Here is a 21,503-nt window from a genome sequence, read left to right as displayed (position 1 = left end):
TCCACAAGGATCGTGAGGAGGTACACTCAGTAAGGTTAGGTTTAGGCAATACATGGGCATCACTTTGCTTGAAAGGTGGTGGAGATAAAGACATGGCATGGAAAGTAGTAATATAGATATCAGCAGGAATTACCTGCTTGAGCTGAGTGAATGAAAATCAGTAAACTAAAACGCCCAAATGCATCCTATGAGAGATTAATCAGATTCATAGACAACATAAACGCAATACTACAACATGCATCTGCACAAAATTACATGAACACACAACTATCTGTGATAGCCATAGTCAGGAGCTGGTAAGGAACACTTCCTAGCACAGTAATCTTAATAAGTATTTAAATAGATATGTTAAATAGATATGAAAGTTAATAGATATGATAAATTTCCTTTCAAATATTCCTGTCTATCTTGCCTCTGTGCACATTATCATACTTTCTGTATCTGCATGTAAGTGTTTATTTTAAATTGACGCACAATGCCTAGGGAATTGGTCATCAAGTTCTTCTGAATACGTCTGTGGAAGAAATAGCTTTAACATGAGCTTCATTTCTTAATTGAATGTGAACTTAATCAGAGATATAATCTAAATAGGTGGTGTGCTTTTATTTTCCTTACTCCTGCACTGTCTGACCTTTAAAGATTTAACATGTCTGACTTTCTTTTCAACTAGAGTGCCAGTGGAGCGCATGGTGAAAATCAATGTTCCTACATTCATACGTTATGTTAGATGCCAGACTCTCCTATGTTGAAGGTACTTCATAAAAAAAAATAATAAAATGAATTTAAATGAAATTAAAAAAAAACCTGAATATGAAAATGAATCAAGACAGATCCAAATAAGCAATAAAGTTCCAATGAACAGTAAAGCTACACGTTCTCTTCCTCTAACTTGTTCAGTGCTTGTAATACAGATTAAATACGTCTGGGCAGATGATGTAAACTATTGATCTGGTCCAATGTTATTTGGGAACAAAGAGCAAGCTGAATTTTCTCAACATAAATTTTTGTGTAGTTTGTTATCAGATTGTCTAGATGTACATCACACATCTGATGAATGAGATTTCCTCTCCCGTGCTGTAATGATGGCTGGAAACTAGGACTTAATGGCATATACTGTAGAAAGGTCATATAAAACAAAGACAAATCTCATTGGGAATTAAGTCACCTTTCACATTGCCTTTTATTCTGATCACAACCAGACAGTTATATTGTTTCTGAGTTTAATCTTTGTTTAGACTTTTTTTGATGCTGAAGAAGCAAAAATCTAAGGAACCCTTAACCTTCAGACTAATGATTTGCAATGTCTGAACACAATGCTTGAAAAGAAACATGTATAACGAACTTGAAAAGGTAGAAAGGGGTTCTATGAATTAGTTAATGGGTATCTCTCTCTCTTTATATCACTATTAAAGTAGTGCTTAAACAGATACATAGCAGACAAATATACATATAGACAGTTTTATTTTGTACACGCATACCAACTTAATATTCACCTATCATCATTCCCTATTAACGAAATCTGTCACCACCTAATTAAACAGTTTAAGTCACTCACCAAAGTAAGTATACAAACTGAAGCTATGATAAAAGAACAAAAACAATGAACCTTTCTTAAAGAAATTCCTAAATCCTCTGACCAAGTATATGGCTGTGCAATCTGTCTATTCAATAAATGCCAGTCCCTTCAGGCTGAAATCCCAGTGCTGGGATTTGAACTCAAGAACTTCCAATCAGTAGTCCAATGTCTTAACCACATGATGTATTCTCTGAGGTCCCAGCCCTTGAGCAAGGCTCTCAACTGCTCAGTTGTATAAATGAGATAAATGTAAGTAGCTCTGGATAAGGGCATGAAGGTAAATGATAAACACTGTACACTATGTAAAAAACTCAGACCCAAGATTGCTTTACACAGTATATATACACACATATACACGTTTATACCCATAAACACATACAGTATCTCACAAAAGTGAGTACACCCCTCACATGTTTGTAAATATTTGATTATATCTTTTAATGTGACAACACTGAAGAAATTACACTTTGCTACAATGTAAAGTAGTGAGTGTACAACTTGCGTAACAGTGTAAATTTGCTGTCCCCTCAAAATAACTCAACACACAGCCATTAATGTCTAAACCGCTGGCAACAAAAGTGAGTACACCCCTAAGTGAAAATGTCCAAATTGGGCCCAATTTGCCATTTCCCCTCCCCGGTGTCATGTGACTTGTTAGTGTTACAAGGTCTCAGGTGTGAATGGGGAGCAGGTGTGTTAAATTTGGTGTCATCGCTCTCACACTCCCTCATACTGGTCACTGGAAGTTCAACATGGCACCTCATGGCAAAGAACTCTGAGAATCTGAAAAAAAGAATTGTTGCTCTACATAAAGATGGCCTAGGCTATAAGAAGATTGCTAAGAACCTGACACTGAGCTGCAGCACGATGGCCAAGACCATACAGCGGTTTAACAGGACAAGTTCCACTCAGAACAGGCCTCGTCATGGTCGACCAAAGAAATTGAGTGCACGTGCTCAGCGTCATATCCAGAGGTTGTCTTTGGGAAACAGACGTATGAGTGCTGCCAGCATTGCTGCAGAGGTTGAAGGGGTGGGGGGTCAGCCTGTCAGTGCTCAGACCATACGCTACACACTGCATCAAATTGGTCTCCATGGCTGTCGTTCCCAGAAGGAAGCCTCTTCTAAAGATGATGCACAAGAAAACCCGCAGACAGTTTGCTGAAGACAAGCAGACTAAGGACATGGATTACTGGAACCATGTCCTGTGGTCTGATGAGACCAAGATAAACTTATTTGGTTCAGATGGTGTCAAGCGTGTGTGGCGGCAACCAGGTGAGGAGTACAAAGACAAGTGTGTCTTGCCTACAGTCAAGCATGGTGGTGGGAGTGTCATGGTCTGGGGCTGCATGAGTGCTGCCGGCACTGGGGAGCTACAGTTCATTGAGGGAACCATGAATGCCAACATGTACTGTGATATACTGAAGCAGAGCATGATCAGTATGCAGTATTCCAGCATGATAATGACCCAAATCACACCTCCAAGACGATCACTGCCTTGCTAAAGAAGCTGAGGGTGAAGGTGATGGACTGGCCAAGCACGTCTCCAGACCTAAACCCTATTGAGCATCTGTGGGGCATCCTCAAATGGAAGGTGGAGGAGCACAAGGTCTCTAACATCCACCAGCTCCGTGATGTCGTCATGGAGGAGTGGAAGAGGACTCCAGTGGCAACCTGTGAAGCTCTGGTGAACTCCATGCCCAAGAGGGTTAAGGCAGTGCTGGAAAATAATGGTGGCCACACAAAATATTGACACTTTGGGCCCAATTTGGACATTTTCACTTAGGGGTGTACTCACTTTTGTTGCCAGCGGTTTAGACATCAATGGCTGTGTGTTGAGTTATTTTGAGGGGACAGCAAATTTACACTGTTACACAAGCTGTACACTCACTACTTTACATTGTAGCAAAGTGTCATTTCTTCAGTGTTGTCACATTAAAAGATATAATTAAATATTTACAAAAACACCCTCTTAAACACTAGGGTGTACAGTGTTTAAGAGGGTGTTTTTGAGAAATCATGAGAAACACTACATTATATGAAACACGGTACATCATGAGAAACACTACATTATATGAAATATGGTACATCATGAGAAGCACTACATCATATGAAACACTGTACACCATCTGAAACACTGTACATCTTGTTGGATTTTGTGCATCGTGTTCAAGAAATAACATGAAGCACGCCCACAGCTTATCATTTTACAGTGATGGAGTCCAGGCTTGTGGGGCCTGTGTGCCCCCTCTCCATTCCTCCCCTCTCCTCTCTCATCCCCTCTCTTCGCCACTCCTCCCCTCTCCTCCCCTCCAGTCTCCTCTCCTCTCCTCTCTGCCCCTCCCCTCTCCTCTCTGCCCCTCCTGTCTCCTCTCCTCCCCTCTCCTCCAGTCCCCTCCCCTCTCCTCCCCTCTCCTCCCCTCCAGTCTCCTCTCTGCCCCTCCCCTCCCCTCTCCTCCCTGCCCCTCCCCTCTCCTCCCCTCTCCTCCAGTCCCCTCCCCTCTCCTCTCCTCCCCTCTCCTCCCCTCCAGTCTCCTCTCTGCCCCTCCCCTCTCCTCTCCTCCCCTCTCCTCCACTCTCCTCCCCTCTCCTCTCTGCCCCTCCCCTCTCCTCTCTTCTCCTCCAGTCCCCTCTCCTCCCCCTCCTCTCTGCCCCTCCCCTCTCCTCTCTGCCCCTCCCCTCTCCTCTCCTCTCCTCCAGTCTCCTCTCCTCTTTACTCCTCCTGTCTCCCGTCTCGTCTCCTCTCCTCCAGTCTCCTCTCCTCCCCTCTCCTCCAGTCTCCCCTCCACCCCTCCCATCCTCTCCACTCCTCTCCTCCCCCTTTTTTTGTCCCAGTGCCCAAAAATGTGAAATGCAATCCGAGCAGCGAGTGGCTATTTTAAACTGTAAAAAAAGAAGCTCCGCTTAGCTGGAGAGGAATATGGAAGCAGGAGCAAGCGGACTCTCGGCTGGAATTAAAATAAAATGACGGAACTTCGCTCGTCGCTCCGCGTTTATTCAGCGTTTACGTTTTGCGTGTTTTTGTTGCTTGCGCGTTTCCCATGTCTCTCCCGGTAGTCCTGCCTGGATCGTGTTGTCGTTTAACCGGGGCTTCTCTCGCCCCTCAGTTCGCCGATCCGTCTCGACGGAGCCGCTGTATGGCCACAGTTCCGTGGCGGATGCGAGGATCGGAGTCGCGGCTGGTGCAGCCTCTGCTGCCCGCGCGCCCGCTGCTCTCTCTCGGGCTGCTGCAGCTGGTGCTCGGCTGCTCCATGGTGGCTCTCTCGTTCGGGGCTCTCTCCCTCAGCAACTCGCCTCCTGTCCGCAATTCCTGTCCGTTTTGGGCAGGATCATCAGTGAGTGTTCCCTAGGCCTGTTTCTTTCTCAGTATTCAGTGCTACTTTTTAGTTCCACACATAACAGTGGCGTTTAGATGTTCATGTTAATGTGGAGTAGAGGTGTGGGGTCAGGTGGGCCAGTAATGCTACAGACTGCTCGAAACCAGGTCGGTTATGTGGGTTTAGACTAGAGTTACTGAAAATGGTTTTTAAAAAATGTGAAATACGTGTAATAGTTTGTCTCATGTGGTGAAACTAAAACTTGTGGTTTTGTGTTTCCTGGGGGTTTCCTGGAGAAGGGCCCAAAACACTGCAGGCACATATAGAGGGGTGGTTATAAAACAAACACAGAAGGCTTCCACCATTCTGTCACATCAAAAACCTCCACTGAACACCAGAGCACTTATACTGCACACATATTCCTATTTGGACACCAATAAACAAAGGAAAACTAACATGTTAATGTCTTCTCAAGATGCTGAATGTGACTGATGTGGGAACACTGGCCAAGTAATCAAGAACAAGGCAGTGGTTATAAGGGCAGGAATTTATTCACAGTATTAACTTAAAGGTGATTTAGTGATTCACTTTGTTTAGGTATCTTGTACTAACTTGAATTATTTCTGCTTTACTGGATAATAATTGAGAAATGCCATTCTGGCAGATACACACTTGAGTGCAAATTAGAAACAGGAAGTGGTAGTCAGAGCTATAATAATCATAATAATCATAATAATAATAATAATAATAATAAAAAGACCTTTAGATGGGAACTGAGCCTAGTATGTACAGAGCCAGCTGAATGAGTGTGTACAACAGCTCTTCCTAGCACTAGCCTACTGAGGCACAGATTTAACACAATATAAATGAACATGAGACATGGTGTAGTTCATCTGTATGTGTGCTGAATACAGCTGAACGAGCTGATTTTGTTCTCCACAGGTTATCTTGTCGGGGATCATCGGCCTCACCACGTGGAAGCGGCCCATGCTCCTGTTGGTAGGTTGCTAGAGATCCTACTTTCTTTATGTTTTTGTCTCTCAGGTGGATATCAAAGGGTGTAATCCTCATTAGGAAATTACACCTTCACCCGTCTGTCACATTCTGGGTTTCAGATAATGTTAACGTTCTGTGATAAAGTGTGAAGTAGAGCACGGGTTATGTGCTCTTGAAGATTTACGTGTTATGTTTAGATAACATATCTGCTTTCAAACACTGCTAACGAAAGATAACATCAGTTAAACCAGTTGAAGGTCATTGCTTTGGTATCAAATTGGATACTTGTGTAATTTTCAATGTTATTTTTAAGTGTATGTAACTGCTTGTGTTCACACTGGCAAATATGAATAAAATATAATATACTAAAATGATTAAACACATTTTCTGAACAAATGAAGTGTAATGCATTGAACACTACTCTGTTCCATCATGCACAACAGGAACTGATAACAGACAAAACCCAATTTGCTATCAGTGATGCCTCGTTCTCTTGCCTGTAATTGTAATTGAGTTATATATTAAAACGAAAAAGACCGGTGCTGGTTAAGTTAGCTATCTAACATCAGCCTGGCACTGTTGTTCTGCGCATATCATGAATTTTCAATGTCATTTCCCTTGGCTACATTTTAATTGAACGAACCCCTAATATAGGAACCTCTTATTCTTTATATGAATCTTTTAGATTAGTATTTTCTATATACTTTTAAGTATTAGGTCATAACACTTGATTTGAAACACAGACTGTGTCTCTATATCACCGATTTAGTTTGTAACCTTTAAGAATGTCCTCATAGTGAGGTATCAGTGACAGAAAATCCTCTTTTAACCTCATTCACATGATTAATGCCAGCAAGCCTTCAATTTAGACATTAATCTTTCCACAAGCTGTCTAATTTGCCTCTTCGTGTCTGTTTGTGTGGGATCAAAGTCGGTTTCAGACTGTGTGTTTGTGTATGTAGGTGTGCTGGTATTTTTGCCAGAGGGGAACTTTGTAGGTAATCCAAGTTAATAGCAGGTTTTAAACATGATGGATTTTTTTTTTCCGTTCATGAATAACATGACTGTTGATAAAGTTGAGAAAAATGCCTTTTCTTGCGAGTTTCATTGTCAGTGTTTTGGGAATCTTTTGCGCTGGAGTTCCTCAGTTGAGCACCACCGTTAAGGCTATTATAATGTTATTAACCATGTAATAACATGATGGTATTTTTTTTCAGTTTTTAGGCTCTTTCCTTTTCATATAGGGTCAACAGGAGCCATATATTGATACACCACCTTTATTCTATGTAATGTCATTATATATATATATATATATATATATATATATTTTTTTTTAATATAATATAATATAATATAATGCTGAGTGTAGGATATGCCTTGTCAATATGTATTATGGTTATAATATGATGGATAGCAGTGTTCAAAAGTCAGAAGTCCCCACCAAAACATTTTTATTTCCGTACATAGGAAATGAGAACCAGAGTCAGGTGAGCCAGAAGTTACTATTGTACTGCAAGTAAATTTTAAGTACTGAAATACAAAAATATGGACTAGTAACTATGAAGGAATTAGGAGACCATAATTTGATAAAGGAACTACATAAAATAGAAAACCATGTACCAAGACTTAGAGTTGCATACATAAGTACCTACTAAATAAAAGAAACTCAAGGGAAAACCATTTCAATGCTATGTCACTCATTTACATTTACATTTATTCACTTAGCAGACGCTTTTATCCAAAGCGACTTACAAATGAGAAAAAATACAAGCAAAGCAACATATCAAGTAGAGAACAATACAAGTAGTGCTACCATACAAGATCCATTAATTGAGTTCTCAGTACTCAGTTCTCGGTATTCCGTGTGCACAGATCCAAAAATCAGCCAGTGGCTTCTCTATGAACCTCTGTGTACACTCGTTCAAAATAAAAGTTTTCCCGTGATCCCCCTGCCACAGCTTTAAGACCCACCTGGGGGTCCCCAGATTAAGAACTGCTGTGGTAGATTAATATGTGCGTAAACCAGGTTGTTTTTATTCACTCAAAGCAGTAAGACATGACAAAAATGAACACGATGATAGGAGGTTACATGCGTTGCCATACGAATGAAATAAACTAGATCACTTTTGATTACATTGCTCATATAATTGAAAATGTAGCTTTACACAATGTATTCTTGTATAAAATATTTGGTTATACCATAGTGAGGAAATTTGACACGAGGCAGATTCGGACACAAGTGCAGGTAAACAGCAGCTTTGTTGTAGACAGTGGCAGATCACTCCAAACTGTTAAGCTAGAGCATAGTAAACAAACAGGCAGAGGTCAGGCGATGAGCAAACAGCGTAAGCTAGGCGAGACTAAGGCAAAACAAGAACACCAAACAAGATCTGTAACCAGGTAGACTATAACAGTATAAAGGCTCTGTAATGACTGGAGAGAATCACAGCGTGTACTGTATATTTTGTAAGGTGCGTGTGGGTAGGAAGTCCTTTTATACAGTGAGGTTATTAGTAAGATGGTGAACTTGAACATGACAGTCTCTGTTGTTGCTGGATGTTATAGTCCAAAGCGGCCATGTTTGTAGGCCGTCCTATACTCTGGGTAGTGTAGTTGGATGCCGACAAGACAAGGTTAAGTTAGTCCTTTTTAATATTTTGTTTTTCATATCACTCAGAGGGCTTTCTGGATTGGTTCCCTGTATATTGTACTCATAAACAATGCAGAAAATAATTGCTAAATACATTTTAAAACCAGTATGTTGTAGCATTTCAACCGATCATAGGATTTGTTTAGACAGGTAGCCTAAATCTGATATTTTGTCATATTAGATATAAGCAGGAAGAATTTTCCTGTCTGAAAACAAAAGAAATGTCACATGAAATTCTCACCTAGGTTTCAAATCAGATAAAAATTTCTGGACATATGGCAAAGTTTGACAAGTCAGGTCAGATTTCCTGTGCTTTGTCATTATTCAGTGTGTGGCCTGTCTTGACCTCAGAAACTTGCAATAGCAGCAACATTGCTGAAACCTGCTGGAAGGTTTCAGCCATCTGCAGCGTTGCTATAACAACCGATCGGGATAAACAAATGTAATTACGGTCCGATCAAATGATTTAGATTCGAACATTTGTCATGTAGATTTGCCCTAATGTGTAAACAATGACATAGTATCATTGGTATTGGTTATTGATATCGCTCTAACACCCCACCCTTCTCTCTCTCTCTTTCTCTTTCTCTCTCTCTCTCTCTCTCTCTCTCTGTTAGGTGAATCTGTTCGTGTTGCTGTCCATGGTGTGTATCCTGCTGAACCTGGCAGGCTTTATCCTCTGCTGTCAGGGAGCTCAGCTGGTGTCCAGCACCATCCATTGTCAGCTGGTGAGAGCTGAGACCTTTAGTTCTAATGCGCAACAAATCGTAATCACAGCCACTGAGCCATGCTTTATTCTGGACAAAAATTTGATTGATATTGTATTTTTAAAAATACAGTTAAATAACTTAAAAGTAAAATGTATTGACCTTAGTGAGGGTTAAAATCTTTATGGCTTAACAGCTTAAAATTACAGAATTGTCAGCTATAACTTCAAAAATATGACAATTTGGGTAAAACATTTTCTTCTATGTTCATGCTTTAAGATGCAAATGGGTCAAAGCAAATGGATTAGAATAACTAAACCATAACAGAGTCCAAGCCCCAAAATAGAGGGTGAATTTCTATCTGCTTCTTCCTGAAACTGAGCTTTTATATCTTTGGCCTACTCCAGCCTCCAAACCCCCCATCTCCAACCACCCGCCCCCCCCCCCCCCCCCCCCCCCCACGCTCTCTCTCTCTCTCGAGTAAAGAAGACTCCTGGCCTTGCCATCTGCTTCTGAATCAGGTGCGCTGTGCACACGAGTTTGGTTTTGGACATTTTCATTGCCTGAGGTCTGAATCTTAACTGGGTTGCTGTGTCCTTCTCAATGAGGCTCTATTGTCCTGGTACAGTAGCTCTGTTTCACTCTCTTCCTTACATGCAATCTGTACCAGAGGAATATCTTACAGATCGGCTTTAGTCAAAGGCCTCTCTCTTTATCGACAGTACGTATCTACTGTATCTACGATATTTCTCCGTATATAATTAATAATATTCAAATAATACATAATTTAACGCAATACTTTATACTTTTAAAAGATCCTGTATGTATTGATGATAGTATATTAACATTTGATTTAATTGTAAAGACCGAGGCCCTGGTAAAACATGCCTTTATACTGTCTATATATTGCACATACAGACTGGTGACAAATTAAAAGAAAAAAAACATCATGATAAAGTATGTTAGTAAATTGGCACCAGACCAGCTTCATTGCACCTTGGCACAGATTCTACGGAATTCTACAGATTCTAAGTCTCTGGAAATGTAGTGGGGAGATGAAAACCATTCTTCCACAAAGATCTTCCCTCAGTACATGCTTTGATGATGATGATAAAGCACTGTCTAATGTCAGTCCACAATCTCTCCTAGTTGTTCAATTGGGTTAAAATCAGGTGACTATGAAGGCCATACCCAGATAGCAGACCACCACTGAATCAATGTTAATGCAGAATTAATGTTCAAATTTGAAATTTAACATAGACTTTTCATCAGGTTTGCACCCTGAAATAATGTTATTTCAACGATGAAAAATAGATCAAGATGGACATAAAATCAATATTTGTTCAACTAGAGGGAATGGTCATGAGGTCACAAAATGAACAGGATTCATCCTCTGAGGAGCTTGATTTTTTTTCTAGCGTTATTCCCGCGCTATGGCAGGGTCCGCTTCAGCGGCTCGTTGGTCTGTGTATTTGATTTGGAGCAGGTTTTACACCAGATGCCCTTCCTGACGCAACCCTCCCATTTAACCGGCACCGAGTACCTGCCTGAGAATCGAACCCGGGCCGCGGCGGTGAGAGTGTAGGATTTGCATTGTGTTGAACTGGGGGGACAGAAGGATTGACATTAAAGCTAAGCCCCAACAATAGGGGGAATGAAGCTGACAAAAAATTGATTCACTGATTGTCTTTTCGACACTGAAAAGCAATGAATTATCAACATTGATTTAATATTATTTAGCATTGTGTATTCAATCTCAACCAAAATGGCGATTCTGATGGAATTTCCACATCAAATCAGTGTCACCTTGCTGTCTGGGTAGTGTATGAGTTACATCATTTTCATACTCATTAGATAATTTAGTAGGATAAAGGTGATTGGTCAAAATTACTTCCCGTGGTCAAGAGACTCCCACGACACAACAGAGCCATTGGGTTTTCCTTTCATTTGTCCATAGTATAGAACTGTAACATGATGTTCCTCCCATGCCTGTATGGGTTTCCTCTGGGTTCTTTGGTTTCCTCACACTTTCCAAAAACATGCCCATAGATGGAATGGCTATGGTAAAATGCCCCAGGTATGAATAAGTGTGTGAATGTGTGTATGCGTGGTGTCCTGCTTCCCATCCCGGGTGAATTCCCACCTCACTCCCAGTGTTCCAAAAATAGGCTCTAGATCCATCATGACCTTGACCAGGGTACAGTGTTTACTGAAGATGAATGAATGAATGTTTTATATGATGACTTATTGTTTAATATAGAATTATTTCGATAATTACATTGAAGATAGAGGATATTTACCAGATAACAGATGACGGATGACACACTAATGGTGTGTGTGAATGTCACATGTATTGCAGGATGGGAATAGTGATATCTGTAACTGCTGTGCTGAGAGCCCCAGCAAGTGTCAAGATGAGGACGTGATAAAGATTTATGCAGGACACTCATGCGCGTCAATGAGAGTGCTGCTCAAGGTTTGGGCTCTATCATTAGTAACGCTACATAACTGCTTTGTTCCTCATACAGTGGGACAGTGCAGTACTGAACTTTCCTGTGTGGATTTTTATTGTTAACGGCTGTATATATTTTTATTCCAGAAAGTTCTGTTTGCGCTGTGCGCATTGAATGCGCTGACCACAGTAGTGTGTCTGATTGCAGCTGCACTCAGGTACCTGCAGATCTTCTCCACCAGGCGGCCCTGCATGGTAAGAGTCCATACAGATAAAGTGATTTATTTTATTTTTTTTTTATACATTTTACATTGTATGCATAGGATTCATCAGGCAAATTGCCTACGTGCATGTGTCTGCGTCTATGAAAATGTTTCCATCCCTGGCAGGAAGAGCCACGAAACGTTGCAGAGGAAGAAGAGCAGCCACACATTCCTGATCCTGATGACTTTGTTCCACCCGCACCACCTCCTTCCTACTTTTCAACCTTCTACTCCTACACACCACGGCTGGCTCGCAGGTAACAGAGCAGCAGGATCTCACTCCCTAATCAGCTTGACTGCTTTTAGATCCAGTTGATGTCGATGAAGCCCTGAGGTCATGATAAGGTTCATATCCAGATTTGGGCTACTAAAAATGGAAAACAGTACATTACTGATTGTAAGGAGCAGAAAAATGTTATATTTATTGCGTGTTAAAAATAAAACACGATGCATTTCACAGACCATGATAAAGATGATATGTGCTCATTTAAATACTGCAAAACAAATATCATGATAATAATACTGAATGAGATATGTGGAAATGCGAGGCAGACACAGGAAATCTGTCACTGTGACTGAATTCTGGCAAACACTCAAAGACAAACAAAAAAAATCAAGTTTGTTTCGACCTATAATGTACTCAGATTTAGGAAACCATAAATATATTTAACCAAAATAGCATGCATTGTGACTCAGTGGCTAGAACGTTTGACTAGCACCTTCAGGGTTTCGGGTTCAAATCCCGCCTCCGCCCTGAGTGCGTGAAATTTGCAAGTTCTTACAATGCTTCAGGGATTTCCTCTGGGTGTCCCCCACCCTGAGTCCCCTGGGATAGGCTCCAGGCTCCCATGTGACCCTGTGTAGGATCAGTGGTATGGAAAATGGATCGATGGATAAAGTTATAATCTTCCTGCAAAAATCAGTTTGGTTAAGAAGCCAGCTTTACAAATGCTGTGGTAAAAACAGACTGCCTAAAGATTTTTTTCCCCCCAGGCCGCTACACATGTTCTGCAGCCTTTGTAGGGCTAGAGGTAAAGGCAAGTCATTATTTTTTTAAACAGACAGATTCCTCAGAGGATGTAAATGTAAAGAATGCAACAATCAAAGTCCATACAACCTTGAGGCCTAAACACAGTGCTAAACAATGCAGGCATATGGACTCAAACTACAACCTAACGGAGCAAAAAAACATAAACAAACAACCAAAAAAACATAACATGAGACACAGTGAGAAGGTGTGTGTGATCAGAAGGCAAGGGATGCCGCTCTTGAAGAAGGAATTGAAGCAGGATTGAATCTAAACAGTGATTTCATTTATATATATGATGAAGTACAACTAAGTGCAAAGGTTTGCACCCTACATGGTTTCTGGGGGGAAAAAGAAAGTGCCTCTATTTTACAATTTATTTACCTAAAAAAAGGCTACTAATATCTTATCAAGCAATATTTGAACTGTGAAAAGATCTTTGAAACCTGACACAGGAAACCTGAATTTTCATGCTATAAATGAAAAGTCTTTGTCCTGAGGGTACGCAAACATTTGCACATTACTGTACACATGATCTGTTGAAACGATATACAGTTTCAAACTGTTGCGTAACTGTTAAATGTATTTAGGCAGATCGATAGAATAGACACGCTGCACTTGTCTTCCTCCTCTCATACCTGATCCCACACACACACACACACACACACACACACACACACTCACTCTCTCTGTGGGAGGCTTCTCCAACAAAATAACTAAGAAAAACCTTCTAAAACGTTCCAAGCTGTGGAACCGATCGAAAGAGTCTAGTAAATGCTGCAATGCGTGAGATGGTCCAGTTTCACAAGGCAGATGTGCTGGTCGATGAACACCAGGAACTGCTCTCTGAGGTGTATAGAAACCCCATTCTGTCTGTTCCTCCAGGATGTTTGGTGACAGTGTGATCCCGCTGCCTCACATATACGGGGCGAGGATTAAAGGTGTGGAGGTTTTCTGTCCCCTCGACCCTCCTCCGCCCTATGAAGCTGTAGCAGCAAGGCAGGCTGAGCCGTCCCAGGTAAAAATGGCTAGAAATGAAGGGATTAGTAGGCAGACTACAGTATGCAGTTTGCTTTTCTGATTATTTTTAGCTGACCGCTTGTGAGCACTTCCCAAGCAGAAGGTGCAGCAGTTGTGTTGGCAGGAGAAGTCAAGCCCGCTAACTGACCCTCTACATATATATTTAGGTGCAGGACCCTGAGGTTCAAGTGACAGATCTGACGGGGGGGGTGTCGCACTGCTCCGAGATGGACACGGCCAGCGACGGTAAGCAACACCTAAAGTGAATCTTTGAAATATTTACATGCATTTGAGAGTATTTGGTACGTCCCCTTTTAGCTTTGATGTCAGCGTGCACTCGAGCTGGCCTGAACTCCACAAGTTTGCGGAAAATCTTATGATCCATTTTAGATCAAATCCACCCAAGTGTAGAAGTGTAATCTCAATAGAATAGATTAGACATGAGGAAAATCTGAATTTTTGTACAAAGCAGTTAACATGGTTAATATCACAAATTTGCTTACTTTTAAATAGGGGCCTAGAAATAGTGCAGAATCCTGAATATTCAATATTGAACACTTACTTTCTTTGTTGTAAATATTTCAAAATTCTAATAAATAAATAAATAAAATCTCCCAGATTTGCAGGGTGGACTAAGATTTTTGTGGACCCCACTATATTTTATATATATATATATATATATATATATATATATATATATATATATATATATATATATATATATATATATATATATTTACAGTAGCCTCCACTAATATTGGCACCCTTGTTAAATATGCACAAAGAAGGCTGTCGTCTTTATTGTTTAAACTTTTGATCTTTTGTTAAAAAAAATCACAAAAATATTCTGCTCTCATGGATATCAAACAATTGCAAACACAACACAGGTTTATCCAAAAAAAGAAGAATATTCCCATTGATATTTTACATTTTTTTAGTACACTTGGGTGACTAGGAAAAGGAAATTGTTCAAGCATGACTTCCTGTTTCACATGGGTATAAATATGAGGTAACACATAGGCCAAACTCCCTTAGTCATTCATCACAATGGGTAAGGCCAAGGAATATAGCTGTGATGTGCGGCAAAAGGTTGTTGAGCTTCACAAAATGGAAAATATAATATAAGAAAATAGCACACATTGAAAATGCCCATTTCCACCATCAGGGCATTAATTAAGAAGTTCCAGTCAACTGGAAATGTTATGAATCCACCTGGAATTGGACGTGTGTCTGTATTGTCTCAATGCACTGTGAAGAGGATGGTCCGAGTGGCCAAAAAATCTCCAAGGATCACAGCTGGAGAATTGCAGAAGTTAGTTGTGTCTTGGGGTCAGAGAGTCTCCAAAACTACAAACTGAAGTCACCTGCATCACCACAAGTTGTTTAGAAAGGTTTCAAGAAAAAAGACTCAGCAGTTTCTGAAATACTCAAACCAGCACATCTGGCACCGATAACCATGCCCTGGTTAAAGTCACAGAGATCACACTTTTTCCCCCATTATGATGTTTGATGTGAACATTAACTAAAGCTCTTGACCTGTATCTGCATGATTGTATGCATTGTGCTGCTGCCACAACTGCATAAATGAGCAGCTGTACAGGTGTTTCTATTAAAGTGGATTTAAAAAAAAAAAAATTGAATGGTTGGATCTGATCCTGATGAGTAACATGCTGCTTGAGTACTTGCTTACTCTTACTCAAGTCTACTTTTGAGGATCGGGGTGTAACACTATCATGTTCATGCAATAGTGCTCTTGGGCAGAGATTGCTTATTATAACAGCATGGCTCCTCTGCTCTCTAAATAAGCCAGTGCTATAAGCTCACAGTCACGTCACAGATTCTTTATGTCACCAGTATCAGCTTCCCATCTCCACGCTCTGGTTTTATGTGTACCGTGCTGCAGACCAGTAAACAAATGACCTGCTATATCCCTCAGGAATGAACATGAAACTACATTTGAACACAGTCAGTATAGCTCTCAAAGCTTTTTATATGGTTAGTTTTGACTACGCAGCAATGACCTATTTATAATCAGAGATCACTGTAAAGTTTCAGATGGGATAACGATTTGTCTGAAGGTTTACTCCGTGTGTAAAGCATGGTGTTGTTATTATTACCCCTTAAACTCCCAGAATACAAAAGCAGGCCCAGACTTAAATTCTTCACTCTCAAAATGACACACCTTTCCTGTTAGATTCACGGTAGTTATTAAATGATTCACATTCATTACGGAATTATAAGCCGGGTAAAGATTTCTCAAACGTAATATCACTTTCTCGTACTTCACTTATAACAGTGGACATGGTCACAAAGCAGCTTTATAGAAAACCAGATGTAGATTTAGATCCCCAATGATGAAGTGAGAGAAGACCGTGGCATTATAAATCATTACTCTTCTACAACTGTATTCTGTGAAGGATGTGGAACTGATTACAGCAGCAGCTCTTGGGTAAAAGTCTACAGTATCCGTGTGGGATTATCCACTGAAGCAAAGATGGGATTTGGGTATAAACTGTTTTTGGAAAGTGCAAATGTTTAGGATATCCATGTGGGACCATCCACATGTGCAGAAATCTCCAAGCACAAGTAGAGCCTCAGGGGGACCAGGCAGGTCCAGATGGCGAGAGGAGCCACAGCAGTAGAAGTGTGTTAGGATTACATCAGGCAGCATGAATGTATTCCTGATTCTTTGACGTTTGTACTTTGAAGAAAAGAAAAGTAAAGAAAAAAACCCAAACATATTTCAACAAAATGACATGGACATTTAATTAACGGTCTTATCTGGACTAGGCTTTCTGTAAACATTATAGTAAAAACAGTGAGTCCGCCTAAAGATGTCTAAATCCTTAACTTTATTCTTCTTTAACCATTCTTTGGTAGAACGGCTTGTGTGCTTAGGGTCATTGTCTTGCTGCACGCCCCACTTTCTCTTGAGATTCAGATTTTCCGTTAGAATTCGCTGAAATAATTCAGAATTCATTGGTCCACCAATGATGGCAAGTCGTCCCAGACCATATGCAGTAACACAGGCCCAAACCATGATACTAACACCACCACGTTTCACAGATGGGATAAGGTTCTTATGCTGGAATGCAGTGTTTTCCTTTCGCCAAACATAACCCTTCTCATTTAAACCAAAACTTCGATTTTGGTCTCATACGACCACAAAACATTTTTCCAACAGCCTTCTGGCTTTTGTCTCATTTCTTTAATAGGGTTCTCTTTATCTACCTTTAGGGCTCGTGTGAAAATCTGATGATGTTTTAGGTCGAATTTATGGAGATATATAGAACATTTTAAAGGGTTCACAACCTTTTACGCACCACTGTGTTAAACACTCTGCAGTGAACGAATGTTATTTTGTTAATACGAGACGGTGCTCCTTGTCACTCAGAAAGGTGTATGCAGACAGCCGTATCAAGTTCCTCACCGCCCTCACAGTCCATCACAGGCTCGAGCAGCAGAAAGCCACGTAGACAGCGGCATCGCAGGTCCAACAGTGATCCTGTTCTCCTGGACCTGACTGCTAAAGGTACATGAACAACATTAGGGTGTGATGTATAGTTTCCACTTTCCATCATTCTTTCTGGAGGAAGTTGAGGACCACTCAGCTGGGACCTGAGTGCTTAGTAATGAGTCACATTTCTGAACACATAACCCGAAGGGCAACAGGTTTGTTGGCAAAGCAGATTAAACCTATTTTCATTTTGGTTTATCTTTAGTAGGTCTGTCAGACCCTGACCTCTCTCTCTCTCACACACACACACACACACACACACACACAGAAAGCACTCACAGTATATCCTGTGCCCCCCTTCATATCTGTCAGCAACTTCATTAGAAGTACTTTAAATATAGAACTGGCACTTTCAGGAGCTCTGTGCTGTCTGTGCACTCAAACTGCTGAGGTGTGGATCAATTTGCAGGGGTTTTGACCCTCATCGCAGAGATGCCTATAAATTACAAAGTGGGGGAAAAAAAAAAGAACCCATAAAATGTCACTGCCATTGTTGCTGTTCGTCCTCTGCTTCATGACTTTGTAGAAGTAACTCCAGGATTTTTTTAACCTGATCTGTATCCACATCAATAATTTAAAGGATTAGCATGATACGGAAACGAAACATTTCACTGTACTGAAAAAAGAACAGAAAACCAGTCGAGTCGACGCTGATTTATAATGAACGGCTAAATTTGTTGAATCCCATCAATACATACTCATTTAAAATATGTGGCTACGTGATTGACTCATGGTAGCTGATCTTCTATTAATGTGTAGTAAAGTATTCCTTAAATCTTTTCGAAAACAGTGGTTCATTTCTCACTATTTTTTTTTCTATTCTGCATTTTCCCTCCTTTCTCCAAGCAGTAATGAGCTGTGAGGCAGCCACGCAGACAGAAGTAGGTCCTGGGACAGCGGTGGTGTCGAGGCATGAGGCGGAGCATCCGGTTGTCACTCTGCGACGGGGGAGGGGCCACCGCCGACCACGCCCCTCTTCCATGGTGGACTATCAGAGCTACAGGGACACCAAGCTGCTAGTGGCGCGTTTCCTGCAGCAGCAGTCGCCGTGTAGCCTGACGCCAGAGGTGCAAGAGCTGATCAACAGTATAAAGAGTGTGCTGCGCACTGATCAGGAACACATGGAGGAGGCTGTGCGCTGTGCCACCTTAATCCAGCAGGTCAAACACACCATATTACCTCCTAAATGTTATTATATTATCACAGCTCTAACACACGATTGTAAGATGGTTTTCAGAGCAGGGCCTGTGAAGCATAAGCAGGGGGTTAATTTTGTCACAATCCAGCCTCACATGCATTGAATGGGTTTAAAGTTCAGGAATAAAGCTCTATGGCTCTAATAAATAGCTGTAATATTTACGTACATATTTAAATAATGATCTACTTGTTCATAACATGAATCTGTATAGTGGGGGTCCAGGTCTTTTTTTTTTTTTTTTTTTTTTTAACACTTAAAGTGGTCCCTTTGTGCAAAAACCTTAGTATTTTATAATACAGTAGAGATATATGAAAAACAGTATAAAAGTTATTCCTATTGAGCAGATCCTGAGTATGACTGTTTATTCTGCAGGTGATGAGCGTGTCAGATAGCGGGCAGGCGCGGGCATCATGTGTCAGAGAGACGCAGCCAGATTGCACGTCTGTTACACTGCCTCTGCGTAAGCGTCCGGGTCTCCTCCACCTGCGCAGCTGTGGAGACCTCAGCACCTTCACCTGGGCAGAGCTGCAGGTCAGTGGGCAGGGCAGACCGAGCTCCCGGGCCCACTCCAGGACGGGTTTTCGGACTGGAACACGCCGGCTGGCACAGGAGCGGCCCCACAGCCTGATCGGTGTCTCGCGAGAAACTATTATCTAAAAGCTGAAAGGTTCTGTTCTCTGTGTGTTGGAGTGGAGGAAGTGACACAAAGCTTCAAAAAAGCATACATGTAGAATTTGTGCCTTTTTTTTTTTGTTTTGGTGTTTTTTTTTTTTTTACAAGAAAGTGTGTATTTGTAGAGTTCTGCTCTCGATAAGTGTGAGTTTTCTATGTTGCGTTCTGCACTGCACTAAACAGCACCAGAGCCACTACTGGTGGATATTAAATTAGTAACGATGCACTGCTTCCCCTAAAACTTTGCTAAACAGACACCTTTATGATAAGCTGGGAAATAAAACTGATATTATATTTGTTACTGTGACTGAAGTTTTTGATTTATATCATCAAAGATATAAAGTCCAAGAATCCTTTACTGAAACCCGAATGAACAGCACAAGCTCAGCTCTGTAACTCGATTATTATAATTACAAAACAAACTTAACTTGTTAAACAAGATGAAAACGAACTGCTGTAACGCCCCCTAGTGCTCTAATGACTTTTTATGACAAAATATCATATTCATTAATGCAGCTTTCTGATAGAACTTTCAAAGATGGTTTTATTTATATTTCCAACGATGCTGGTCGTGCTCTAGAACAAATATAACACGGCCAATGAGAGGCCTTGAAATCCAAAAGTTCCCCATAATGTGACGTGCAAGTTTCTAATCATTCTATTAATTTCGCCACCTGCCTTTCAGTCATGTTTCTATATTTCTCTTCAGTTCCTGAATTCAAGGTGCATGTGTAAAGTATATTAAAACCAAAATAGCCTAACTGGAGGGATAAGTATTAGGATAATCTACTGGATCACTCCATCACGTCTTTGAAGCTGATCGTTCTGTCGGTTACTTCAGATTTAAAACGTGTATCAGGAACGATGAGGGCTGAATAAATTCTTTTTAAAAACTCGAGTGTGAGGAAATGTGCAGCCGTGTTGTTGCCGGGTCTGTGGAAAGAAAAATGCTCCTCCTGCTCTTTACTGAGGGATTAAAGTTTCTAAAAATAAAAAAAACACAGGAAGCTTGTGTATATATTTTCTCTTTAAGTCATTTATTGTCGTAAATACTGTTACAAACATTCCTGCTATGGCGTAGGAATGTGGCTCAATGATTCATCACAGAAAAAGCTCGCAAATAAATAAACATTGCCTTTGCTTTACAGAAAGTGTTATTTTTTTTTACCCTATTTCTTTACCATATAGACAAACATAGATATAAGTTTAAATACATTCAGAGCAAGTGCATAAGAAACACTAGTCAAACCCACCATCTACTCTTTCATCTTAATCAGAACACCACCACAAGGCAATATGTTTCCTCTCGCAGTACAGACACGACTGTGTACTTCACATCTGTGTGTTCAGTGTGTTTTGGGGGAAGTTTAGTCTCGACTGTGTTTCAACAATGACCATAAAGCAGCACGTACAGTGATTTTCGATTTTTGTTCTCCCATGTAAACCCATCCAAAGCCGACAACATCATCAAAGCTTGCATATATGTGGCCTTGTTTGTATACGCAGAACTGCAGAATTGACGTTTATATTTGAATATAACTGAATTCGGACTGATCGCTCCTGTAGTACGATCCGAATTTGCTATTAACATTTTGCAGTTTTTCTGTACACCGGAGCTCGATTAAGTGTCGCACTGCAGCTTCATGCAGTCGAACCGACTGACGTAAACATGATGCCAATTTCCGTGTGTTTGCTGCCGACTCGTCCCAGAAGCAGAAGAAATCCTCTCGGATAGAGATACCTAAAGAGAGTAATACACGAGCCCAACCGTCTTGCCTCTCTGCTTTGCGATTTGAAAATGTACATACTGTATATACACAATCACTGGATGTGTATACTGAAATGTGTGTGTGTGTGTATATAAATATATATTTATATGCAGTTATGTAGCTGGTTTTGTTTTACAGTGGAGTAGTTTGTTGTCACACATCACACCCACTACTAGCATGAATGCATACCAAAGACATGATAGACCATGCTTAAGAAAAGTACCGTGACGCCGTCCTGCTTGTGCTTCCATGGAAATTACAGCAGTCGTAAGGCAAGGATGTTTATAGTTGAAACACAAAGCAGTGTGTGTGTACAAAAGCCACGTTTGGGTATATGACA

At 40.8% G+C, this 21,503-nt stretch overlaps 1 protein-coding gene across 2 annotated transcripts; it reads left to right on the top strand.

The window, feature by feature from the left end:
- Positions 1-21: 21 nt before the first annotated feature.
- Positions 22-21,036, top strand: fam189a2 (family with sequence similarity 189 member A2). 2 transcript variants are annotated; one of them, XM_053653791.1, is made up of 13 exons: positions 22-296; positions 671-751; positions 4,683-4,910; positions 5,835-5,891; positions 9,156-9,266; positions 11,605-11,721; positions 11,845-11,952; positions 12,087-12,217; positions 13,873-14,005; positions 14,175-14,253; positions 17,402-17,539; positions 18,374-18,684; positions 19,095-21,036. In XM_053653791.1, the coding sequence occupies exons 2-13, from the start codon at positions 728-730 to the stop codon at positions 19,377-19,379; spliced, it is 1,722 nt and encodes a 573-aa protein (XP_053509766.1). In that variant the 5' UTR covers positions 22-296; positions 671-727; the 3' UTR covers positions 19,380-21,036. The 2 variants fall into 2 exon arrangements, with proteins under 2 accessions (XP_053509766.1, XP_053509765.1); XM_053653790.1 differs by lacking the exons at positions 22-296; positions 671-751 and having other exon boundaries at positions 4,338-4,910.
- The last annotated feature ends 467 nt before the right edge of the window (positions 21,037-21,503 follow it).

Source organism: Ictalurus furcatus, chromosome 22 (genome assembly GCF_023375685.1).
Source record: "Ictalurus furcatus strain D&B chromosome 22, Billie_1.0, whole genome shotgun sequence".
Taxonomy (NCBI): domain Eukaryota; kingdom Metazoa; phylum Chordata; class Actinopteri; order Siluriformes; family Ictaluridae; genus Ictalurus; species Ictalurus furcatus.
The sequence above is the reverse complement of the archived record's forward strand: the minus strand, read 5'-3'. Positions and strand labels throughout refer to the sequence as shown.

Coding starts and splice junctions, on each gene's coding strand:
- fam189a2 (XM_053653790.1), top strand. CDS start 4,617: ATGTCTCTCCCGGTAGTCCTGCCTGGATCGTGTTGTCGTTTAACCGGG. Junction 5,892..9,155: donor AGCGGCCCATGCTCCTGTTG/GTAGGTTGCTAG, acceptor TCTCTCTGTTAG/GTGAATCTGTTCGTGTTGCT. Junction 18,685..19,094: donor GTGCCACCTTAATCCAGCAG/GTCAAACACACC, acceptor TTTATTCTGCAG/GTGATGAGCGTGTCAGATAG.